At 40.1% G+C, this 27487-nt stretch overlaps 1 protein-coding gene across 2 annotated transcripts in view; it reads right to left on the reverse strand.

Annotated features, from left to right (window-relative positions):
- The window catches only part of dtnba (dystrobrevin, beta a), a 35914-nt gene that overhangs the window by 8035 nt on the left and 392 nt on the right, over positions 1 to 27487 (reverse strand). Inside the window, exons 2-17 of one of the 2 annotated variants that reach the window (XM_030047221.1) lie at positions 19710 to 19760; positions 15316 to 15410; positions 13428 to 13508; positions 12333 to 12546; positions 11879 to 11964; positions 11019 to 11173; positions 10633 to 10735; positions 10251 to 10417; positions 8933 to 9057; positions 6131 to 6202; positions 5289 to 5366; positions 4587 to 4677; positions 3517 to 3602; positions 2228 to 2341; positions 560 to 656; positions 281 to 301 (exon numbers count right to left, since the gene is read on the reverse strand). In XM_030047221.1, the coding sequence (XP_029903081.1) occupies positions 281 to 301; positions 560 to 656; positions 2228 to 2341; positions 3517 to 3602; positions 4587 to 4677; positions 5289 to 5366; positions 6131 to 6202; positions 8933 to 9057; positions 10251 to 10417; positions 10633 to 10735; positions 11019 to 11173; positions 11879 to 11964; positions 12333 to 12546; positions 13428 to 13508; positions 15316 to 15409 (1584 nt within the window). In that variant the 5' untranslated portion in view covers position 15410; positions 19710 to 19760. The remainder of the gene's footprint in view (positions 1 to 280; positions 302 to 559; positions 657 to 2227; positions 2342 to 3516; positions 3603 to 4586; positions 4678 to 5288; positions 5367 to 6130; positions 6203 to 8932; positions 9058 to 10250; positions 10418 to 10632; positions 10736 to 11018; positions 11174 to 11878; positions 11965 to 12332; positions 12547 to 13427; positions 13509 to 15315; positions 15411 to 19709; positions 19761 to 27487) is intronic. The other variant, XM_030047222.1, reaches the window with a different exon arrangement.

Below are 27487 nucleotides of genomic sequence, written 5' to 3' on the forward strand. Positions count from 1 at the left end.
TAGACAAAGATCTTCCTTAAATCGAAACATTGTTGTGTAGATTTCTCAATTTTTACACACAGTCACCATCATTTAAGACCTATTTTCCAAATTTTTTTCTTTATCCTCACAGGCTTTGTAGATCATGAATGCTGTCCTTTGGAACAAGCCACACCACTGATAGTGCAGAGTAAAGTATCCAATCAGACAAATCAACTTGCTTGGAAAGCTCACATTTTTTTCCACACCTGGCAATAGGGGTGGATTCCACATTATACATGTTTACAGTGGAAAGACTTACTGCCTGTCGCTGTTCCTCATCCTAAAGGGCAGGGGACAGATGGAAACAAAGAGGGGGGGAAGCAAGGAAAGGAGAGTTGAGATACAGTTAGAAACAGAAGAAGCAAAATTCAGAAAGAAGAAATAACAGATTCAGAAGGGAAGCAAGGCCTTTGATTACAGGGGTAGAAAAGGATTGATAGTGTAGGTGAGGAGTGAGGTGTTGAGAAACTATTGCCCTCTAGTGTGTGACAATACTCACAGCATGCTGAAACCTAAGGTAAATGTGTGTGTGTGTCACCTTGAGAAGCTTCATCAGTCCCTCCAGCTGTACCATCAGTTCCCTCCTGCTCTCCTGCAGGGATGACATCCTCTGCTCTAGCTCGTCTTTCCTCTGCCTGTAATACACATTATCTTCCATTACTGTCGCATTATTGAAGGTTATCTTTTTAAAATGTTGCAAATATAATATATGGTACTGCTGTCCTATCATCACTGTCAAATTCTTATGATTCCTTTATGCACTGAGCGCTGCTAAAATGTCCAAGATTCACAAACCTGTGTCAGTAATCGAGGGCAGTACAACTAATTGGCAAGAATTGGTACCATTCTGACATTATGCTGGTCAGAGCGACATCACTTTTTGCCGTTTTACAATGTGCTACACAGCAGACATAGGCAAATATGCTAGAGAAAACAAAGGTCACATCACAACAGACATGGATGTTTAGAACTGGTTTGCCAAACAGTTGATTGTCTGGATCAGAGTGGGAACAAGAGTGCGCCCAACTTGTCATTTTTTTCTCATCTTGGCTCCTCATCACACAGTGGGGTAAATCAGGAAGTAGAAGAGCAAAACAATAGTCTGAGTCATCACGTTCTTGCTGTAAAGCTTCAACACTGGACTTGATATAACATCCCAAATAAGCTCAAGCTGTGTTTGAATTATATGTGTATCATGTATGACATTTGTGCCTGACATGCTTGACATATGCACTGATCTGGACGTACTAGGTCTACCTGAGAAACCACTTGCTTTGACATCTGTTTCTCACATATACAAATAGGTTGAAAAGGTCAGCGGTGGGAAGGGATTTGTGTTCTCAGTATACAAAATTGAGAGTCACTGTAGGGTTTTTTTCAAAGATGAACCTCCCAGCTGGAGCCTGAATTCAGAAGTCAGTGCCGTAGCTTGGCTAAGAAATATACAGCACATAATGTGATGTTAAAGATGCTGCGTGTGGTGCATCATTGGACCTATATCACTATGAGATAACTAGCCATAATTACCATAAATAAACAAGATCAAGGTAGAAATGACTGGTAGTCTCTGTCTTACACTACTGGTGCTGTTAGTTCTCATATTTCTCAAAATGAAGACCACAATTCCAAAAATCTTGTTGCTTCCTGTTGCAAAATGTTCCTTCCTGTCCCTCCTCTTACTCCCTGTTGTGTTTGTTGTGTCTTTGTCGTTACTGAGGAAGACAAACAGGCTAAAGTGATTTTTCCATCAGCCTGTCACTCCTTCCACCATCTGCCACTGCCAGAACCTGTGAAAGCTCTTGCTGTGTTTGTGCTGAAGAACAGCGCCATCTTCCTGTTTTGTGCCCTTCAGCAAGCTCCATTTCGGCTGTAAAGTAGATTTCCTGACACAATGGTACATAGTGTAAAATGTAGTCTAGAGTCCAGCAGGTGCTACCAGTCTTTCCATACACAAATTATGCTGGTTCAAAATGAGTGTGATTTAATGATGGCGAATTGTCAAAGGTAGCACACTTAAGAGGAGGCGCATCATTTTGATTTTTCTTCTCCATGCTATTTTAGGCTTGTGCATTGACATTAGGCCCAAAGCTGGAGTGAAATTAAACAAAAAAAAAAAAAAAGAGGAGCTATGGCAGCATGTGCAGCTGGTTCCAGTGAAGCTCCTGGGCAGCCTCGTCTGTATGACGACGACCCAGGCAGGATTTACCTGAGCAGACGCAGCTCGGCCAGCAGAGTCGGGTTGGTGCTGCCTTTCTCTGGGCTGGGCTGGCATGCTGCCTCATGCTCTGTACGGAGACGATTGATCTCTGCCAAGATCTCTCTGGGAAACGGAAAACACAGTGATCAGCTAAGGCCGAGGAAGCATTACATGAACATATTGTATGACGACGATAAGATCTGATAACACAACGATGATCTGATAACACAAACACTGTTTTTGTCTTGTGTCACTGAGGCAAATACCCTGAAATATAATAATAAGATGGATTCACACCTGACATCATGTGTGCTGTGCTCATACATTCTATTTGTTGATGGAAAAAACGCTGAGACATTGGTCAATGCTTGTGTTAAGCATATCTACCAAGTTCTGTAGTAGCTGGACACATTGGCATTAATTTAGGGCCAATATGTGCTAAGCTAAGAACTTTTCAGCCTGTGCAGCCTTAAGGGAAAACATTTTTTTAATGCTGAAATTATAAATCTATTATGGTGGACATGCATGATCAAAGAGGCAAAGTTGTAGAGTAAAGATAGTTAGATGTTTGTAACAAATTACAGATTTAGAGTGCGACACCCAAGGCCTTCCGAGGTCTGAAATGCTGTCCTTTAATTGCCAATTAGTGTATTAAAAAACAAAGCAAAACAAAGCAAAACAAAGCAAAACAAAGCAAAACAAAACAAAACAAAACAAAACAAAACAAAACAAAACAAAACAAAACAAAACAAAACAAAACAAAACAAAATGCTGGAACATGGTACAGAGATACATCATCATCCTGGCTTTGTTAAAAGTTAAACCTTCAGTATCCAGTTTCATTGCTCATTGGGTTTCTCTCTACATGTAAAGTATGACAGGTAAGTATAAAGCAAGTTGGCTAATATAGGCAAAACAGGTCAGTGTAAAGGCAGGATTAACTTCAGTAGACTGATTGGTTTGTAGCAGCAGAAAAGTTGATCCGATGCAGAGGAACTGAACTAATGTTTCCAAGAAGAAATACAGATATATGAAATGAAAATGTTTGTGATGAAATTAAGGTTTATTAAAGTTTATTTAAGTTTATTAAAACTTTGAGACATGAAATTCAAGACATTTTTAAAACTTTTAATGATTTGTCATTAGGCAATTAGGTGTGTCTGTATAGACCTGCCCTATACAGACACACCTAAACAGATTTACATTAGTTGAACTCAAACAAACCCAGCACCCAGTAAAAAAAAAAAAAAAAAACATAATTACATTCAAAAGCCCATCCACTATTGACCCGTTTCTACCTGTTTTTGCTCTCCAGCTGAGCAATGAGCTCCCTCTGCTGTTTATTCACATCAAAATTGATGCTCCGGCTAGGTATGGCCCTCTCCTAAAAGACACACACACACACACACACACACACACACACACATACATAACCAAGTCTCAGACTTTCTTTAGCTCCACCCCTTTGAACTGACCATGGGCTGATCATTTGGAAGTGAGCAGCATGGCTGAACAATGCAGTTTGTTGTTGTTTAATTGGAACCCAAAGTGCAAGATCTTAGTCTGACTCCAAACTGAATTCTTTTTAAATTTGGAGCGCTTCCAGAAATCCCTGAGCATTCACAATGCACTGCGGGAGCTCTGACCACCGACTAGGTGCAGCACAGTGTCTGAATGTTTACCGAAGCAGTGAATAGTATTGAGCTGAACTTGCTGTCAAGCTGGATGCCACTTCATGTTTTTACATACATATCTGCATGAAGGATCATTATTGACTTTATCTGCTAACTGAATCCTTCAATCCTTCAGCTCAAATTTAACAAAGGAGTGACAGACAGATTTTTTTTAGAGAACAATATATTGAGGGGAGCAGATTCTGTCAAAGCACTAACCTGAGCAGAAGGCTAAAGTTGTCCTTGCCTATAGATCACTTTTATTTGCAACAATCACATCTCCACACTGATAAAACCGAACATAATGATTCTGTCCAGACAAGGCCCTAAGCCACACTTACTCACAAGTGAAAACCCAAATCCCTCAGATTTTTCCCATCTTGCTACAAGGGGTGTTACGGAAAATCCAATATCTTTTTTTTAGCATTCAAATGTGTCTTGGTGCACTGTCTGGACACAGTGAATCTGCATTTGGACACATGGTGGAAACTACACCAGGGACATTTCATATTTATATATAAACCAAACCAAATACAAACCAAAAGCATTACACTTGAGCAGTTCTAGGATTTCAAGGTCATCTAACTCTCCTTGTCAGAGTTACTGAACAAATAGCTGATTTTGTATTAACAAACTGTATTTTGTAGGTTAATGTATATGTGAGGGGTGGGGGGGTGGGGGGTGTAACAACTCACTCCTGTGTTGTCAGTCTCTGCTAGTCGGGAGGCATAGCGGGCAATCAGTTTGTGCTCCTCATCTTGTCTGCTGGGACTGTCCATCACACCTCTGGAATACATAAATAAAAATCTTAGATTTACTGTAATAAATACTGTAGTTTAAATTATAAACAAAGGCTTAAAGTTCATACAGTGTCTGTGGAATAAAAGAGGAAAAAGGGAAGAGGAGGGAAATGCAATCATCCTGAAAATGGGAGAACTCTATTTTTTGTATTTTGGCCTGTTTGTTTGTTCTGACTTGTTTATCATTTTTATTGAGTTGTCACATATTCACACACACTCAAACATACACACACACACACACACACACACACACACACACACACACACACACACACACACACACACACACACACACACACACACACACACAACTGAGCAGAAAACAAGCAAGTACACTGCCTGAAGCAGTAGAAAATGCTGAGAGCAGAGGAAGAAAATGTTGCTCAACAAAAAATAAAATATTGTGTATGAATGGTTAAAAAACAGTTTAGGGGTAAAAGATGGATCTAAACATGATTGTCCTCCAAGAGATGATACATTTCTGGTGTTTTTTGTACTTTCTCTCTGAGATCTTTGCTCTCCATTATGATGGTAAAAACTACAAGATCAGATCTGGTCTCCTTTTTTCCCTCCAGTCCCTCCATCCTCCTCGCTCACCGTGGGCTGCTCTGGAGGCGATTGACGTAGGCAGCTATGAGAGCGTGTTCCTCGTTCATGCGCTGAGCCGCTGCCAAGCTGAACGATAGAAAACAGACACAAAACAGATGGTCACATGCTGCTGATTGTCATGTTTGTTTCGCTTTATCTTGTCAGCTTTGCAGACATCATACAAGCAGCTTTTGTTTCACACTGACAGCCATGTATTCTTAATAAAGATGAATAATTGTTATTTTTTTTCTTTGATGTGAATACAATTTTGCAATCTTGTATATGTACTGAATATATTATCTTTTTTTCCTATTTCCATGTGTTAGTCTAATGAGCGGATTTCATAATTTTCATTCATTTTCCTTGTCTCAATATGTTCTACTGTTATTGTTATAACAATAACAGTGTATACTGTTACTGCACATTCTGAAAATGCATATATTTCTTATTTATTTCTTATTTATATAACTCATTTTAATACATCCTTAATACATTCTGTGTCAAATTTCATTTGCATATGTTTAATATGCCCCTGTTTTCTCCACTCATTTTGCGAATATTCTTTTTTTCTGTATCCGTTTAGTGTTTGCTGCTGCAGCAAACTAATTTCCCCACAGTTGTCAATACTCATCTAACCAAATCAGGGATAGGAAATTGCAACTGGGGCAAAATCCTTATGGACCATGTTGGTCAAAGAGAGACAAAAGACTTAACCAAGTGAATTAAGAAAAAGCCCATGCTGTCTCAAATTGTTAATGATATGCTGTTTACTGTTTACTTTTAATCAGACATATGAGGAAGAAAAAAAAACATTAAACTGGGTTTTTTCCATTCTTCAGGCAGGTCCTTACCTCCTGGGGGAGCCTGAGGCTGCTGGGGACACCAACATGGCCTCACTGGTGTTCCCAATGGGACGAGGGGGGCTGCGCACACACACACACACACACACACACACACACACACACACACACACACACACACACACACACACACACACACACACATCAAATTCTCATTATTATTATGTTTTTATTTGTTTATTTGTTTTTTAACAGTGTACACTGATCAGCATTTTAAAATAAATGTGCAACGGTTAGCCAGGTTTTCACTTATTTCCATCTGGACTCTCTAACTAAGACGTCAAAAGGCTACAAGGCCTAAAGGAGCAAGGAAAGAATTTATAGAGTGCTAAAACCTAAAGTGAAAGCTAAAGCTTACAGCAAATGTGATGAAGTGAGCAAACAACTACTAATGATACAAAAAAACTAAATCATTAAAACCCACAAGGCTTGTCTGTCACAAAACACATGCACACACACACACACACTTGCTCTCTCTCTTTCTCTCTCCCCCTCTCTCTCTCCGTTTCTGTTTCACTCTCCCTTTCTCTCTCACGTGCTTTTGAGTGCATTCATGCAACAGTGAATTCTACTGGTCTGAGCAAACACAGACAGGGCAAAGATCACCAGAAAGAGAGAGCAAGAGAGAGGGAGATAAAGAGAGAGAGAGAGTGAATGCAGAGAGTAACAGAAAAGCGAGAAATCAAAAAAAAAAAAAAAAGTCAGCGTCATGAAGATGAATAAGTTGATCGAGCATTACACATACTTACATCTGTGCTAAGTTCAGGTCCTGTGTGATGGTGGGAGCTGAGTGTGTGAGCCTAGCGCTTGGGGGTTTGCACTGACCCAGTCTGCCGTTGTTTGGAAAATCAAACACTGTGGCTCCGACCACAAAAGGCGGAGCCACCTCAATGGTTGGCTACAGAGCTGGGATGTTTTATCCCGTGTTAACCAACCATTCACTGTGAATCTATTTGTGATAACTGATAAAAACGGTGTCAAGTGTTTACCACTCTGATGTGAAATATTTCACTGTGTGACTAGTACTGTCAGGGGTTAAGAATAGTTACACAGAAGGATGAGAAATGAAGTGACAAACAGACATAAACTGTCTTAGTAAGGTTTTGCGTCCCAACGAGCTGCCAGAACAGCTCCGGACTCTGCTGGAGGGATGGAGCACCGTTCTTCCAAAAGATATTCCTACATTTGCTGTTTTGATGATGGTAGTGGAGAGTGCTGTCTAATGGCCCAAAATCTCCCAAAGCTGTTCAGGTAGGTTGAGATTTGGTGAGTGTGAAGGTCATAATATATGCTATAATTTACATAATTTTCATCCTCATCAAACCATTCAGTGAGGGGATTGTCATCCTGCAAGAGACCAGTTCCATCAGGATAAGGCTGGGCAATATGGCCAAAAATGTTTGAAATGCATTATTTCAGTCCCAATAATTATTTCAATGTACATAAAATAATTATTATGTCAGATTTAAAGACTACTTTTTGCTGCTGTGTGAAACCTGACCAATCCATAATGCTAAAAACTAGCTTTATGCTAATCTCTTTCAGCCACTAAAACAACACAGTGTACAGTTCCTGTGTGCAGTGTGTGTCTCCTAACTCATGTCCGGACGTGCAACCAGACGTTTCGCTATTGTTGCCACATGGTCTGTGTTTTAAATTCAACAATATTTTATTGAACATTATTATAGTTTTATTGCCCAATCCTTGTTTCATCATAGGATGAAGGTGATCACTCAGAATAACTAGCCTATGTATTGATTTACAGTGAGCCTTCCCTCTAAGGCAGGGGTGCTGAACCATGCACCATGGAGGCCAAGAGGCTGCAGGTTTTCATTCCAACCAAAAACTCCACCAAGTGATTTCACTGATTGCCTCACTTTCAAGCAGAGACAATGGACTAATCAGTTCTCAGAAGACTGCCCACCACATCATTACAGAGCCAGGGAACCCTTGCTCCCTGGCCTGAATGCTGGGGTCCAGCATTCAGGCCTGTATACCTCTTGGTGTATGCCTTCATCTTTGGAAGTGAGATTCCCTTTTCCCTCATCTCTGTATACCAGTGCCCTTGGATTTTGCACCACTGAACTCTCAAATTTGTCTTTGTAATGAGGGGTTTATGTTCTGCAGCCATACTTTAATACCCCTCTCTACATACAGTATTGTTTCAAAGAAACATCTCCATCCCTCCAGTAGAATTCAGAGACTTATAGAATCTATGCTAAGGAGTGCTGAAGCTGTTCAGGCTGCTCATGGTGCCCCAACACCTTATTAAGACACTTAATGTTGTTTTTTCTTTTAATGTGTCACCCTTCTGTACCTCTGTTATGAGAATTAAACTCTTCCACTATCAGGTACTGACATTCCCATTGCAACTATTACAGTACACAGAAGCTTCACAAGCAGCTGGCTGATGAGATCGATGCCCTTACTAATGCATTACACAGCATTCATGTTTTCGGGGACAGACTGCCAATACAAGCTTCAATGGCTAAAAACAAATGCCCAAAACACAACAAAGTTACAAACTCCAATGCCTTTTGCAGTGTTCCTGAATAGCATCACTCCTTAACGATTCTTGTGTCCATTATTTTGTAATGAAGACTTTGTCAGATTTTTGCTTTCTACATAAAACTGCTGGATCTTCATAATGTTGAGCAAGGTGCAGCAATGAAGTGTGAGCACATAAAATGTGCTAATCGAAATAACTGAGTTAGAAATACCATTATTGATTACAGTTAATAGCATTTTATTTTGGATTTGTTGAAAGTGTGTGAGAGAATTGGAGGGCCTTACACTATGTTAGCCAGGTTGAGGGTCCTCACAGGCTCCTCTGGGTAGAGAGGGTGAGGGGGCTCTCTAAGCGGCACACAACCCAGGGTCCTGCTCAGAGCTCGGCCTAGCTTCACTGCCGGCGACTTCTGCACACAGACACACACACACACACACACACACACACACAAATGTCGGGCTTGACTTCACACTTTATAGCCTAAAATGATAACTGCTGTCCTGCTAAACTGTGTGGATCCAATGCAAATCCCAACATAACACGACACAACATAACTCAACATGAAACTGTAAACTACCCTTTGGCTGTTGTCACTGTTTAAAATTTTGCTTGATTTGCTCCAGACAAACATACCTCTCTTAAACAGCAGCACAAGTAAAGCTCATGAATTAAGGATCGCAGTTGTATAAATCCTATTACAAGTTCACACCATTTCACATTATTCACAAAATGTTATATTGTACATTGAATTCTCTGTGAGCAAACAGTTTTTCTGCCAGGGTATCAAGTCAGATGTGAACATGAACACCATTTGTGAAGTTTTACTAAAACAAACTGCTAACAGCTAAGTGGTTAGCCACACATAGTAATACTTAAGTGCTTTTAATACTTTTAATACTGTTAATACTTTTGTTGTCAAATTTGAAGAAAGATAACAGATCAAATTGTACATGGTCTTGAGCTAACCAGGTATCTTTTATGGCTTGGCGGAAAGCTAGAAGGATTCTAGTCATAAATTTATCTGATAAATCAGTCACAGCTAAATATATAATGTGCATCCCAGTTTTGACAAAATAATTTAGACTTAAATGCAGCAGAATTCAGTAGCTCAAGTCCCATTTGAGAGATAAACATGCAGATAAAGATGTCCACATTTTCAACGCCAGTTGAAATTATAGACTGTGACAGGGATGATGATGTAAAAACCCATGGATATTTCCTCCAGAGAAAATGTGTTGTATTGTTTGGTTTGTAGTCAGCATAACGCTGACATCTGAGGCCTACTACCCATTAGCGATTTGTCCCTTGCTGCTGTATCTAACAGTTTTCTTTTCTTATGTCTGTTGAGTATTTCTCATGCTTTGTAGCACATTGGCTTTGAGAAATATTTTATTGTTTATTATTTTTAATGTGCATTTTTAATTAAAACCCTTAACTAAAAGTTTTCCTTAAGGTTCCTTGATGTTTTGAATTTGAATCTCAATATTTTGTATTACTCACACACATACACACACACACACACACACACACACACACACACACACACACACACACACACAGTGCCCTCTGGTGTCAACAAAGAGTAAATACACAGTGACTCACCCAGGATGAGTGCTCCTTCATCTGATGCTGGTTACTATGGGAACCACTGGCATTGCCACGCCAGAAGCAGTTCTGGCAGAGCTGGTAACCACGGCATCGGAGGCAGCGATAGCGGAAGCCCGTCATACCGTTGCTACGACAATAGGAGCACGACACTGGGTGATGAACTGAAAGAGGGAGGGCGACAAGAGAGGGAACAAGAGCCAATGTAATCCATCTGTCCATACATCTCGCTGTGTGTGTTTTCTGTCTTACAGCAGTCTGTGCCCGGGGCTCAGCAGTCTCTCTCTATAGGCTTTGGTGTATGTGTATGTGTATGTGTGTGTGTGTGTGTGTGTGTGTGTGTGTGTGCGTGTATGGGTGTGTGTTCCTGTGTGTTCACCATGCTCTACGTTGGCCAGGCGGTGCATAAGAGGCAGCCAGAGGAGACACTGAGGAGGAGGGTCGGCTACGATGTCCAGGAACATGTTCAGCATCACCCTCTTCTACATAACAACAAACAACAACAACAAACAACAACAACACTTAACTGCAGAAAGAAAAACAGAATTTAAACTGAGCAATTGCGGCACCAAACATAAGATAGCTATTTCAACACTGGATCATATTAAGTATTTAACTGAAAATATTGTCAACAGTACATGACTTTACAGCAAATTTGCAGAGTAATCGAAATGGCAGAACAAGAAACAATGACTGGAAAATATGAAAAAAAAAAAATATGTTTCACAGATAAACAACTGGGGAATGAGGTGTGCGTGAGCAAACCTGTTGTGGGAAGCAGGAGCGAGCAGAGGTGTGTGTGTAGCCGAAGGACGGTCCCTCGTGCACGGCGGTGGGCAGTTTAAGAGCCTCCCTCAGAAAGCTGTCAAATTTGGAATGCACCAGTATTCCGCTGGAGTCGGATACCTGAGAAAAAACATCTACACAGACAGACGAGCATGTAATTACAATGTTTACAAAAAAAAAAAAACAACAACTAATTTATCTACAAATGGATAGTCAGCTACCAAAAATATAACCAGTAACTGTCAGGTTTTGATGTCTCTCCTTTGAAGAGCTTCTTTCTTGGCTCATCATTTTAAATCAACATTCCACATTCACAAAGAGCAAAATCCATCATAGAAGAAGCAGATATCAAATTCTCCAACATTTGCAGCAAGAGACCAGAATGTAATAAAGTCACAAGAAATAAACAAGTGGAAAATCTAGTCTTTTGCTCAATCTCTGACAACTGTCAAAGGGCATTTTAGGAAATGGAGAAAATCAATAACGAAAGTAAAAGTAGATGAGTCAGCCTGAGAGAAAGTGGATTAATTATAATGTTTTGTTTTAATGATAATGATAGTGTTTTGAGAGTCCTAGGCCTGTTGATTATGAAAAAAATCACTATGCTTTCCTATGGGTTATTCTAACCATAGTACCACTGTTTTTTTTAAAGGAATTTGACGGTAACTATGATTGTATAGTATAGATTGTATTGTAATTTATAGTAGAAACACTGTAGAAAAACAGTGGTTAAACCATAGTTAAACGATGGTTCAGAAACCATGGATTTACTTTTCAAAAAGCATAATTATACTTTTCTTGCCATAGTTAACCATGATTAATTCAGCCTTGGTACTCACAGCGAAGCTTGTCCACCAGCTTGCCTCCACACAATACGGCTAGCATCGCCTTCACAGAGAGCACCGTCAGATGGCTGTCTGGCTCACTGAAACACACACACACACACATTTTGTTGTAGTATATTTCATCTTTATATATGACATATACATAGATAGATAGATAGATAGATAGATAGATATACACAAATATATATCCCAGTATTTCTGGCAGTGTTTTTCTCACTTTTTTGGTGCATTTTGTTATGTGGTTGATGTTAAATGACCCTGAGATTTAAACTGGCTACTGAACTAATCCCAACAACAAATCCAGCAGGTGCTGCAGGTAGAGGATGCCTCTTATTTAGAGAGCCGTTGTGCAGATAACCCTAGAACCTGAACTCCCTGAGGAAGAGAGGAGGAAAAAACCTTTATATAGCATCACAGGGAAAAAGGAAAAAGGACTACATCCCACTACCTGTCAATAGCAGCCCTTATGAAGTCAACCAGAAGGACAGTGCTCTCTCGTGGGTTGATGGTGTGTGTGGTGGGCAGGCGCTTGCTGAGCTGATTGAACAGGGAGGACACCAGGTTCTCCAGTCTTGTTCCCGAGATGCGCGCATTCAGCTCCACGGCGTTCAGACCAGCGTCCCGCACGGCCTCGATCACGTGATAAACATCGATCAAATGCACTGGATTTGTGTGAGGGGGTAATGGACATGTGGATGGCAGAAGAGAGAGAGAGAAGGAAAAGGACGGAAAGAAGGAGGCAGTAAAAAAATTAAACAGTGAGACACAGAGGTGACAAAACAACTACAAAAAATCATCTTTACAACTCTCTCTACATCTCTACACCTTGAGGAGGGAGACATTTTTATTTTTTGAATTGTAAATACTCCAATAAATACTCCAATACTGCAATTTACACAATGATCTATCACACGGCTGAAATGCATATAATGTTCCATTTGTTCTAAAGACAGTATAGAATTATGGGTCGCCTTGTGCATTTTTATTTGTGAAGATTGAGATGTATTAATCGATTCCCCCTGGGGTATAAGTGATTGTATGCTTGGTTTTCAGTTTATGAAAATATAGCTTGATTTACTACTGATGTTGCCTCTAGTCTACAGGAGCATAATTGGCCAGTGTAATTTGGTTGTTTGCCAGTTGGAATTGAATATGTAGAGCAAACAAATTAAAGATCAAACAAAGATTTTTTTTTTCAGTTGGACAAATTTCCCTATTCAACTTTTAGGGTGCCAACACTGAAATCGACACACCATAGACACCTAAACAACTTTATTCAACAGCCAGTGTATGTTTGTTGTTTTATTTTTTCATTAGTTTAAGTTTCATTCATAGTTTCATTAGTTTATTTGTCATAGGCCATTGCATTACATTGCAACAAGTAATAGTTTCATAGCTAATTCTCATCTGTAGTCCCTGGGCAGGATTAGTATTTACTTTAAGAATCTTGTTTTGATGCTTTCCTTGAGACCAGATACATAAAGAATAACAAAACTCAAATTGTCACCGCCAGCATGGCATCTGGATCTGAATGACAACTCACAGTTGCATCTCTTCTGTACAAATCTCAGCTTGCAGGCTGTTCGATATGTTGAGAGTCGTATCGCGTCGAAGTTCTGCTCCCCTGTGACAAAGAAGAGGAGACTCTGAGGCTGTGCTTGACCATTAGGCAATAATAAAGCAGACAATCTTGTGACTCAGGAATCTCATAAACCACATACCATGGCCACTACTGGGGCAGACAGTGCACCCATTTGTCTGAGAGTGCTGTTCCAGTCTTTGTGATATAATTACATTTTTAAAAAATCATTTTCCTCTGCTGAAGATGATGCATACTCTTGAAGGGTAATCCTGTGTTCAACTTGACATTTAAAATGAGCAAAGCCTGACCTCATTGCAACAGTCTTAATACAGTAGCTTTTCCATGGAGTTCACTTTCATTTGCCAAGTGACCAAAGCTTCAAGGCCTAACTAAAATATTCAGCCTGCTTTCATCACACTGCAAAAAAATCTACATCTTAACAAGTCAGTCTCATATTCAATCTTAAAATATTATTTCTCTGTGTGACAAAAATCTGCCAGTAGGATGAGATAATGCCACTTGTTTCCAATATGAATCAACTAATTTCCAGAATTTTCTTGTCATTTTTTGGTACTACTGGGCTGATCTGTTTTATTCTGCCTTGTTTCACCATGCATATATTTGTTCCCAGAGGATGGAACAAGAGGGACTGTTTCATTCCACTGGCAGATTTTGTCACTTGTTTAAGAAAAAAATATTTTTAAGACTGAACATGAGTCCAAATGACTTGTCAAGATTTTTTGCAGTGCATAGTTCCCCTTCTCATTTCCAAGTTTGCCAACTCAGCATTGAAAATATCAGCCAGGCACCATTCATTGCCTTTGATCATAATCAGACCAAATCTGCACAGCTCCACGTACCATAACTGGCAAAGGAGACAAGCCATGGATGCTGTAATGGGCTAATAAGGCCACAGCAATTCCACTGTACTGCGTGACTAAACTGACACTGGTAACAGCCCATGTTAATGATGATGATGATGTTCAGGAGATAAATCTTCATACATCATCCACTTTTGATAGTTTCAAGTGAATGATATACTGTGATAAAATTAGTCAATTTTATGTGGACCCCCAAGAGCCCAGTCAAAAGGACTTCCCACTGGCAGATTTTTTCACTTTGCTAATCTAGTGTTCTGCAGTTTTCATCTCCACTGCCTGTTTCTTGTGCAACAAAATCAGCTCAAAATCCAAATACAAGTATTGTTTCAACAAAAGTATGAACTCCAAATGAAAGAAAGCCACTTGTTTGATTTACTTCAGATGCAGAAAACTTTACTGTCTATCACAAGTATGACAGAAAATTGTCTACGATGTGGCTACCTGGCCTAAATATTCCCACTGTCGGTGAATCTCCGTCCAACATTCTCACACTGGAGCTCACTCACATTCATCTTTAAGTTCTGAATGGATATTTTAAATTGATTTTTCTTCTCAAGGTCATTATAATTCCCCCTCTATTGCAAGGAAGTCTTACACCAGCTCCCTTCAATAAATCTTAATAAGACAAGAGTGCAGGGTGTTTTCTGTTACAGCTTGTTGGTGCGTGATGTTGAATGTCTGCTTAATTATGGATGACACCTGACTCCAGCTCCTGTTGTTTTGAGGAGAAAATATATGATCGACCTCCCCATGACTATATGTGAACACAGAATGTACTTCTCACTCAGATTATTTTACTGAGCAAGTCAATAAAGAAACCGGACAGAAGAAAGTACCTTCCAGAAGTGGCAAATGTATTCTGAGGCTTGGTAAAAAAAAAAAAGAGTGAGAAAAGCTTGAAGGACAACCTATTCGTGGCCATGGAGGGGTCATGTAAGGGGCTACATGAGGTGGCAAAGGTCACTCACCCAGCTCCATGAAGATCTGTCTTGCCTCAGATCCTCCTGCTGTACCCGGAGCCCCCCTCCCTCTGGCGCTCTGCCCCCCCTCCTCCATCACCATCCTGCACAGAGAGAAACACCGGCTGGGTTTCAATCCAATTGTTCAATTTTGTCAATGACAGGATTTTAGTTAGCTGTGAAGAAACTCTACAAACTGAAGTGTGTTTTGTCAAATTTTCAGATGTAAGCTTGACATGATTATTCTGCGAATATGTAGAAATACACAGATAAACACACACACACACACACACACACACACCAGGCATGCTAAAGGCCATTTCAGTATTTCAGCTTCTTATTTTAGATACTTTAGTTTTATTTTTATACACAGGCCAACATGCCCGCACACACCAACAGAGTCTAATTTGGAAGACGAGCTGAGTGCTTGGCAAATAAATTCACTAATCAGAGCAGCTGACGAAATCTGATCTCTACTCTGGCATCTGAAAAACTTAACAAGAGTACAGAGAGAGAGAGAGAAAGAGAGAGACAGAGAGAGAGAGAGAGAGAGAGAGAGAGAGAGAGAGAGAGAAAGAAAGAAAGGAAGAAGGAAGAAAGGCAAAGTACACAGAGAGTTGTAGGTAGCTAGATTGTCAAACGCGATTGTCAACTGACAGAAAACACCTCAGAATATCAGTCACCATAGCAACGATCATACCACCACCCCCACCTCACACACACACCTGCAAATATTTGGATTCCTTGTATCAGTGTGCGGTGACATGCCAACCCCCAACACACTCTCTCTCACACACGCACGCACACACACACGCACACACACACACACACACACACACACACACACACACACACACACACACACACACACACACACACACACACACACACACAAATACACACATTCCACAGGGGATTTGAGAGCTTCCCAGGAGACTTCATGCTTCATGCAGACAAAGGAAGGATTCCTCCTTTCACTAACAGTTTCTTTCACTGTCGCTCTCTCTTTCAAACACACACACAACACACACCCTCACACACTCTCCCACATTCCCTTACATCCTCACACAGCTGTTACAATGCTCTCTCTCTCTCTCTCACACACACACACACACACACACACTTGCATTGCCCCGTTCTCTTTCACTCCTGTAGTCACGTACAATGCTCTCTCTTTCTTCCTTGCTCCCTCCCTCAACTCCCTTGTCCTCTGTCTCTTTCTGTCATACGCACACGCACACACACGCACACACACACACACACACACACACACACACACACATACAAACAAGCACACACATATACATCCCTGAGAGACTGTTAGTGCCAGTTCATATGCTTTCAAGACGACTCACACTGACAGCCGTGCCAATGCTTCTGCCTCTGCCCCTCTGATTGTGTCCTTGAACAAGGCATTTAATCTACAATTATTTTAAGTCAAACACTTCACGTTACATGAGTGTTTCCAGTCTCTAAAGACAATAATAATATTAACATACTTTATTTGCATAGCACCTTTCCAAAACAGGGTTCACAAAGTGCATTGCATTTAGAAATTAAAGAAAGAAAAAAAGAGATAAAATACATTAGAGCAAATGAAATGGGAAAATAAGAACACAGAGAAAAACAGATAAAAAGCTAAAAACAAGATAAAGAGTACAATAATAAATACTTAACATGCTAAAAGAATTGATCTGAGGATCCCTGTGAACGAGACAGTGTATAGGGAGACACACACTGAGCTACACACAGGTGGATGTTAGTTTAGATCCAGTAGGGAAGAAAGTTAATCCCAGGTGTGTATAAATGTGAGATGTGGCTGAGAAAATGTGTGGAGCTCAAGGCTTCACCAGAAAATCTGCTCCAAATGGATTTACCATTCAGTCATGTCCTGTAATGCTCTGTGCTTTATGGACCATTATGTGTTTTTCCTGCATATATGTTTATGGCTATATACTGTGGAGATGAGTTGATGCATGATGATGTATGAAGATAAGCAATAGACCTTATTCACAGCAGCCATTTCAAAATGATTAGCAGGGTAAACACATGTGTGACTAATGACAGTAATTACAGTTCTGTTCCATGTACATCTGACAGAGCCAGGGTCCTGGTTTTGTTCATGCTGGCTCACTGGAAAGACTCTGGTACACTCAAATGAAACAGAACCTTAATTAATGTCATTAGTAACAGCTGTGTTTACCTGCTATTTCATGTCAAAATGGCTGCTCTGTATTTTAAAATGACAAAATCTGAAAAAAGTAAACAAACAAAAAACTATCATGTAGAACAGAAACAACGTGAGACATTTTTGTGCAGGTGTGTAGGGACAAAAATAAACAAAATGTAGAAGGGAGGTCATTCTGCAACCTGCTGATTGATTGGCTGTGCCATGTCATTTCATGTTTGCCTGAAGGTGCTGACAGAAATTTTGCAGTTCTTCTGTGAATAAATTTGGGAAGTTTCACAAGTTACAGCAGTGTGTCAGACTACCTGTTCTAAATATCATTACTTTTTTTTGACTGCTTGTCAGACTAAGGAAGCAATTGGAAGACATTGCTTTGGCTGTGGTAGGCATTTGTCATTAGTTTAAACATTTTATAGATGTTATGATTAATCAATTAATAGAAAAAAAAATTCAGATTAATCAACAATGACATTTGGTTACAACCCCTTCCATAAGTCTCAGCAGCTTGCCAGTTACTGTTCAAAAGACCTCCACATTGAGTAAGCTCTTATTTCCAGCCTGGCCTTGGTGACAACTACACCCTGTCTGTCTGTGTATGTCTGTCTGTCTGTCTGTCTATGTTGAGCTGACATAGAGGAACATTTGGTCTGTGAGACTCACTTCCTATTTTAACTCTGAATGTTTCAAACCCTCTCAGATATAATTAGCCTTCCTGCAATTACCCCCAACTATGTCAGAGGTCTAGTAATAGTTCGGCTGGTACGAATGAGGATCGCAAGATATGCTTCCCACAATTTTCCAGAGAAGCTGGCATCTAAAGCTGAAAGCCTTTGACACAAAAAGTACCATTTAACTGCATGGTGCACCTGCAGCAATATAACCAGTCTCCTAGTAATGCAATACAATGAGATCCTGTGGGCTGGTAGGGTGGAAACAGGGCATATTTCAATAATTAATACTTAACTAACAAAGTCAAGTCTTCTACCATTTTTCAAGAACAAATCTTTCATCTAGGCCAGATATTTTCAGGGCTGCTTGGTGGATGTTTTTATAGTTTTGAGGGAGGATGGGACAGCTTGTGTATTTGATTGGACTGAAATGGGAAGGGAGGGCATTCAATTTGACTCACTGATTTTTTTTTCCTTTTTTGTACATAATTTTAAAGCCTTTTTATGAACTTCTCTGAAACAGGCAGTAAGGTACTTGTAGCTTGTGAGCAGCTCATTGGAGACCCCTGATCTAGGCTAACATGTAAGCGCACAATGACAAATTATGAGGCAAATGAGTAACGCTTTGTTACAAGTTAATAAGACTGACTGTAACATCTGTGGCATTATAGCTGTCATGAACTATGATCTATAATTACAAAAAAAAACAAAAAAAACAAAAACTAAAATAAATCAGTGGTCATGAACATTAACAATAGTTATTAGGGCTAGGTATTATGGATAAAATCATTTATCAGACACCACTGAAATACTTCAATATCAACACTGTGATGATAAAAGCAGGGATGACTATGACATTTTTTCTAGTTTTATGGGTATGCCTCATTTTAAAATAAAACCCATAATATAGTCTTGTTCACACAAGCTGAATCTACAGAGCTCAAGTGTCTAGCAGAGGGATTATAATGTGTCCTGGTGGTAACAGAGCTTTTATTTGCAGAGTTCAGCTGTAGAAAGGCCAAAAATAGATACAGAGAAGCACAGAGAGAGAGAGAGAGAGAGAGAGAGAGAGAGAGAGAGAGAGAGAGAAGGAGAAATAGCAACATACAGTCGAGTGAAAATGTGTGTGTGTGTGTGTGTGTGCGTGCGTGCGTGTGTGTGTGTGTGTGTGTGTGTGTGTGTGTGCGTGTGTGTGTGTGCGTGTGTGTGTTCTGTGGGTGGTGATGCACGTCACTGTAGCACCATGGTGTTTTATTATCGCTGCCATTTGCTGAGCCTTACTGAAACAAACACACAAACAACACATGGTCCTCTGCACTCTTACACACATACACACATACACACATACACACACACACGCTATACCAAGAGACACACATCAGGTCTTGCACAGTAACCTCTGGGTTGAAGAGGAAATAATGAAAACAAGTTCAACATTTTATTGTACAAAATTTCACTGTGCAGACTTGTGATTCTACTGCATCCTCATCTAAGACAGTCTGTCTATGTGTGTGTGAGTATCAGTGTGAGTGTGCGTGTGGTCTTACCTCTCTGTGTTAGGGGGTCACACAGGACGGGGGATCCACAATAAAGGACGACTAGTGGAGACAGAGGAAGAGAAAAAGAAAGGTAAGCTGAACTGTCCTTTCAACCTGCAGACAAAACATGACAAAGGCTCTTTTGGGGACAGCGGAGAACATTGTCCCTTACATACACACACTAAACACAGCAAGAGGGGTACACACACATAACTCACTTCTACTTCTGTATACTTCTACTTCTACTATATAATTATACTTTTATTGACCTTTTTTATAATAAATATAACCTGTTTGGCAGTCAAGCATTCCATCCTTTCCTCCCTGACCACAAAAAGATGAAAGAAAGTTTTCTGTGTTAATTCTTCAATGAAAGGGATAGTGTAATAGTTTATCTACTGCTATTGGTAAATGTGTGCGGGGGAGAGCTGCTTTCTCTGAAAGAAATTCATTAATCTGAATTTTCTGGAGTCCGATAAGGGTCTAAAAGCTGTTTCAGGACTCTTCCATGCTGACAGGAACATAATTCTGGGGGGACACAGCAAATACTTGTAATTTTTTGGCATGAATATGTTGAAAAGTGGCAGTATGGCACTGGCTCAGTTAAGCATTGCCTCACAGCAACAATGTCCTGCCATTTAATCTTGGTTCCAGTTCACCCATTGGTGCTAATGAGACAGTGAGTGTGTTTGTCCATCTGTCTGTGTCTGTCTGTCTGTGTCCAACAATATGCAGAAAATAAATAAAGGAATGAATAGCATGAATAGGAATGAATAGGCAACAATTGGTCTGTCATGATGTTACATGGACATCTGGCACAAGGACAAGTAAGAGAAAACTGCAGAAATGTATTCAATGTGACAAATCCACAACTCAATTATGCTGCTGCAAACTATGTGCAGGGCTAATGACTCATATACACATATTTTAGATGTTGGAACAAGTCATGATGATATGCAAAATATTTAAGAAAAAATAACCAACCAAAAAAAAAAAAAAAACAACTCTACTGCTCTCCAGTTCGAAACACAAAACAGCAGAGTTCTGACTTCCACCCCAACATCAAAAGCTACCTGCTACCATCCTAACCTGCCATTTTGAAGTGTTGAAAGACTGCCAATTAAATACAACAACTATGATAATACACAATGCCATGGCATTTCATAACACTCTCATGGCGGCTTGGTTGTACAAAACTGAAAGCTAAAGAGAAAAAATGTATTTTTGGGACTGAGATAAGGGAAACACTTCACTCTCACAAGACTCTTGTTGGATTACTTGGATTATTTTGTCTCTGACCTCCAATTTGACAATGTGATGAAGGTGCAGCCATTCAAGGACTACATCAGCTGCTTTGAATGAAGTTTTTATGTCGCCACAGTGCTGATTTCAGTTACAGAGGCTCTTGCGTGACTGGTATGAAATTTGGATACCTTTATCTGCAGAATGTGCCATTTCAGAGACACTTTGAATGAAGCCAAAGAGGCGAGAGAGTGAGGTGGGAGGGGGAGAGCGCTGGTTTTACACAGTAGGGCAGGGGTCATCAACTTCATTTGTCCAAGGAACAAATGTAGTTGAAATATTAACCAACTTAAACCAGTTTTGACGCTATTATGCAGTGTCTTGATTGGTGGAAAACGCTTGCAAGTAGAAAAGCCTTTTCAACTGTTTATCAGGCAAACAAAGGCTAAAATGTTCTTATTGTTAATGTGAAAAAATAAAATTAAATGAAATTTTAAATGAGAGCTATGAGTTTGCCCCCATGCAATGGCACAAATATGATGTTATTCAGTGACAACCAGCAAAATAACCACAGCTCTGAGTAACTGATAATATGCTGACAGGTGGATTTGTGTCTTTACAACCTGCAGGTCCAACGCACATATTTGGAGTCGGAAAAATCATCCTTAACAAAATTTTTGCAATTGCTTTTGGCGTTGCTTCTACGTAGGAAGAAAAAAATGCTAGATATCCTGAATACCAGAAAACATTTTTTCCGTTCATCACTCTCTGAATTCAGTAATATGCTGACTGGATGTGGTCCGCAGGCCACCAGCTGATGATCACTGCACAGGGGGAGCAGCGGGCAGCACTACATTACGGACTGGAATTTAACAACAAAGAGAGAAAAGACGTGAAGAACAGTAAAATGGCTGGGCCTGGCGACTGGGTATTGGTTTACAATTTGGGTTAAAAAAGTCTCCATAAAGCACCAGGTTAGTTTCAGGGCTATTAAGAGGTTTGATTAGTGCAGGTTTAAAGATTTTCCTCTCATGTTTCATTTTGTTGATCTTTATATTCTATCCTTATATTGTCACATTATATTATCTATCTTTATATTTCTGTGATTTATCCTCCTTCTTGTTCTTTTTACATTATTTTAGCACATTATTTGACCACTTATTTGATCAAATCTGCCTACATTCATCTGATTATTTTTTACATGATAATGGCCTCTTATCAAGTCTTCTTTATATCATAGCCCATTTTGGGTTTGGATCCTTTTGGACGATTCCTTGGATCCGTTTAATATAAGCATGTTTCTTTTCACTTTTTTTTCTCATACTAATTCTTGAATTGATTTCTATATGCGATTCATTACGTAAAGTTCATCTTGTGGAGGATTAAAGTGTATATTCAAGCCTCTAAATATAAAAGCAGCCTTTAAAAAAAAAAAAAAAATCTCTGTTGATATACTACTTCTAAAAAAAAAGCCATTTAACTCCCCCATACAAGAGTTCCTGAAGCTTTGTTCAGATTAGGATGGAGCCTGTTTTTTTCCCTCTATTCGTATGCAGCACTTCTTGAAGAGCACCTTGACGTTTGGAACTGGAAAAAGACTCCCTGAGCATACTGTCAGTGCCTTTTCTCCCAACTTCTCCAACTCCTCGGGCTAATAACACCCTCTCAAAACCTCAAGGGACAACGTAAAAAATGTGTTCTCATGCAGCTTTTTCTTCCTGAAGCGTTGACCTGTTAGAGATGCGAGGATATCACCTGACAGCAGCAATATGCACTCTGTTTCTGTCTGTGTGAACATTAAGGAAACTGGCACAACAACAAATGTGTAGCCTAGATTGACTAATACACATACACAAGGTCAGACTGGGTTCCAGTAGATGTGTAGCATGGGTTGCTAGCTTACCTAGAATAAACTGAATATGATCTGAGTCTAAATGCACACATAAACATAATAACCTACAAACAGTTGGACAACACTAACAGCTTTTTTCCTGCGCTTGTTGAATATCAGTTAATAGCGACTACAGCATGTAGAGGGCAAGGACAGATGGTCTGCAGACTAGTTAGATTGATTAAATAGGCTAGATAAATATAGAATAGAAAAACAGATGAATACATAAGCCGGCCTAATTTATTTGTCCTTCAAAGACATTCAATTACCACAAATTTGGAACACATAAAACAATCTCACACAAGGCTACAATTAAAACTAGCACATACAAAAAAAAAACAAAAACATTTTTTCACCTTGTAAAATAACCTAACATGTAAGTTATGCTAATATGTTTCTCTAAGCGTTTGGTTACAAACTCCAAAGTAAAACAAACAAATAATCTTAAACATAAATTTCAAAGCACAGGCTCTATGGTACCTGATATTAAATAATGACATACAGTAAGTTAATGATACTGATAAGTCAGACACACATGCATAACCTTTGCAATGCAATTGCATAACAATGGCAATATTTAGATCCCACAATCAATGACTACAGAATTCAGCTAATTCTTCTGATTTAATTTAGAACACCTGTAGAACACACACACACACACACACACACACACACACACACGTGCAATTGCACATGCACCTTCCCTTTCTATCTTGACATGCGGTAAATGGAGGGTACGCTGGGGGGAGGTCTGGGCTGTCTCCCATCACTACAGACCACCCAAACAGACCACCTGTGACTCCAACACACACACACACACACACACACACACACACACACACACACACCTCTCAGATGTGACAGGATGCTTATGCAGGCCCAACACCTGAGCAAAACAGACATGAATGCACACACAGCCACATACACCTGTTCTGCCGATGTGTCTTTAACACTCACATGTGAAACCACACACTCACACACACACACGCAAACTACAGGTGCTGATCTCTCACCAAACTGGCATCCCGCATCACACAGACACAAAAAACATGAGAGCCCCTGTACACTCACCGAGGTTCTCTGTGGTTGTATATCCACCGACTAAATGTTAGCAAGAGTGAGAGAAGAGGCGATGGTGGTGACATTGACACTGGGACGGGCATCAGACAGGCGAGGCAGAACTCAAGAGGGACAGGAGGGCGTTTACCACAAACTGTACACACACATACACACACATATTCATATCACCACGCCTTGACCACATTAGCACTTGCAGCTGCTCTCTATTCTCATCATCTTCTCTGACAGGACCCGGCCTACAGGGTGTGTGGGTGCATGTCCGTTGAAGATGATATATAAGCTGCAACTTTAGACACTGCCGTTGTTAAAATACCTCAGAGCTCCTTTTTTACTCTAAATGACCTCACTGTATCACAGGACACAGATGAGCCCAGTCAGTCAGCCAGCCTCTGAAAGCAGCAAAACATAAAACATTTTTTCATTTGTTCTCCCTAAGGCGGTCACAGTGCAACTGAAAATAAATAAATAAATAAATAAATAAAAAGGCTGACTTCTCCCCTTAACTGTTCTTGTATTTTGGACAGTGTTTTGGCTTGTTTCCAGGCATTGTGTAATATATTAAACATAATGGATACAACATCAGCTGTCAGTTTGCCATAAAACAAAAACTGGGTCAATTGGATATTGGTTAGATATTGTCTTTTTTTAAAAAAATTAGATGTGGTATAGTCAGTCTTGCCCACCTCTTATATGAGTGGTGCAGTTTGAATTTTTTTTTTTTTGCAGAATTGATCAAAACACACTGGCTGACTACAGGAAGTTGCCAACCTGAAGAGGTGTGAATTATATTTAGATTAGATTTGATACAAGCATGTATGTGTGTACCTAGAGTAGTAGTCCTAGTGATAGTTTAATTCTGGGTTACAATGGAGAGTTCAGGTGTCCCATGATGGTTTAAATGTTATTTCTGAGGTTTTTCCATCCTGTAAAGAATACAATTCTGGGAAAACACTGAATCATTGTAGGTTTTTAATTTTTTTAGGCAAGAAAATTATCTAATGTAATGATACTGAATATTGACATAAAAGTTATTGGCAGTTTTTAGTCAAAAATACTGCCATCTGCCATTAAAATTCACTGTCACATGAACCTTGTAAGCAATGAAGTTAATAATGTTTTTCCACAAACAAACACTTACAACTGCACTGGCTAGCAGGGCTATTTCCATGGCAGGACCAAATGCAAAATTCTCTTCCCAGTTTGCTCCATGAACTCTCTCTGTGACGACCTCTAACCCAAAGTGTTACTGTAGAGACAGACAGGCTGACCCGGCTTGGCCCTGCAGTATCACCAGCAGGTATAAACAGCAGCAACAAATCTCTGGTTACACACAATTAGCATGCCAGGGATCTTTGAAGGGCTGGCCCATAAGTTATGTTCAGACCTGAAAACATGATGGAGGATGGTGCTCATACAGGAGGCAGAGACAGAAAAAGAGAAAAGACAGACAGAGAGACAGAAAGGTATGAGATTAGAAGAGATATTGAAACAGAAAATGGGAGAAGATGAAGCAGAGAGATGTACAGCAAAGAAACATGAAAGATAGAGGTGCAAAGAGTGGAAGTGAGGAAGTGGTGAGAAACTAAAACACAGACAGGTACAGGAAGATGAGATGAGTGCAAAAAGGGCAAAACAGAAACACAGAGAGGCAGAGACATATCAAGTGAAGGTTCACTCAAGAGCCGATGGAAACCCAAAGTAAAAACAGCAAAGTTAACCCATAACCATGGCAGTTGTTCCTCACATTGAGCTCCACATAAACATAATTTTTCTAGTGTATGTTTTCAAATTGGGATCCAGGGTCCTCAAGGGGTCCCAGGGGAGGTTGCTCCAAGAACTCACCCAATGAGCAATATTTTGCTTTCTCTATAATTTAATTCACTAGAAATTATAGCACTTACAGACTGGGTAAGAATGATTATTCTAATCACAGGTTTCAGTTGCACCACTATGTGCACCACTATCATCTCCACCATCATCTCCTCACCCACAGTGCAGACAATAACACAATTTGAAACTAAATCAACAACAATATAAATCTTTCCATATGGGATTACTGGGACAAACTCTTAAAAGACAGAGGCTCATGGGTCCTACTGTGCATATGAGGGTCTGTTACATGAAAATATTTGAGAGCACTTGTAGTAAACACATAAAGGTGTAATGGTGGGCTGGTCAAAGAGCTTATTTGGAAAATATGTGTGTGCATTCCGTAAACTATAGATGTGAGGAGGAAAGTGGGTTGGTTAATTGCTGTTTCCCCTCCCAATTTCCCTTCTTAGATATAAACAAATCGCCCGCTGCTGGATTGCAGTAGATACCACGTATATGCCAGGGAACAACTAAAAGCCATCAAGGGACAGTCTGACACACAGTCCAGTTACACACACACACACACACACACACACACACTCTCTCTCTCTCTCTCTCTCTCTGACATGCCCCTCTTCAGTTTCCTCCACAGGGAGCAACAGATTTGGAAAAGCATGCAGTCTCTCTGGCCCCACACTTAAGCATGCATTCATTTGTTTGTGCTGTGGTTTGAATCATTGCACTTTCTTATGCTGTACTTGCTGTCTTTGTTTAATTGATCGAAATTATTTATGCTTGTTGTATCATTGTGCATTTGGCTGCAGGTAAATGAAGCACTCCACTCATGAGGGCCCACAAGTTCTTATTCGCCAGGTTATGTGGTCCAAAAGCTTATGGCAAACTGATTTTCACAACACCGCCACTCAAGATACGATTTAAAAGAAGATGGCCCGTTTGCCCCGTTACGTGCCGTTCTCTCTAGTCGCCGAATTTCCTTAAAAAATTAACAAGGTTATCGCCCTATTACCTATCGACAACCGCACACACTCGGAAGAGCGTGACTTAAGACATTTTACAGAACACCTGGGACCATTCTACACTTCTGCACCTATCCAACACACCAAACGCATTTATTTCAATAAAATGCCACCTTTTAATATCGGTGCGCGTCTCATTCTCACAGCCTTCTTCCACCCACATAGCCGGTGGCTGGCGGTGGCAAGAAGTGTGAGCCAACTCTAAAAGTTGACATTTCGTTGATGTAAGATGTTGCCTGGTGGATCGTGTGTGCGCCGAAATTACAAGCGCAACGTACTTATTCCTAAAAAGTCACAAAAAATGTCCCAACGAGCATGTACTTTTGGCGATGAGCACGATAACATTAAAGTGACATTTTTATAACGGAGCGTCGCGTTCTCTCAACTTAACGGGGAGGCATCATTGGGCACTGCTGCTACAGAAAGATTTCACACCCCTATGACAAACAGCAACCCTGATTTCGAAGTTGCGGATTTACCCATCGTATCACTTAATACAGAGAGAAAAGGCTGTAATCTTCAGTGGTTGCCGCGGGCTGCCCTTAAGTTTCACAGAGACAACTGAGTCACAGTCGGTTACTTAGCTACAAGCTACTTTTAGTTCTGCCTACTTCTGGGAATCTGTGACATATGAGCGGCCATATTGCAGAAAAGTTTAACTCCCTGTTCACCTTGTTCCCCCGAATGAATGTGTTCTTCAAATCCATTACCCCTAAACTCGGTGG

The sequence above is a fragment of the Myripristis murdjan genome, chromosome 24, assembly GCF_902150065.1.
Source record: "Myripristis murdjan chromosome 24, fMyrMur1.1, whole genome shotgun sequence".
Taxonomy (NCBI): Eukaryota; Metazoa; Chordata; class Actinopteri; order Holocentriformes; family Holocentridae; genus Myripristis; species Myripristis murdjan.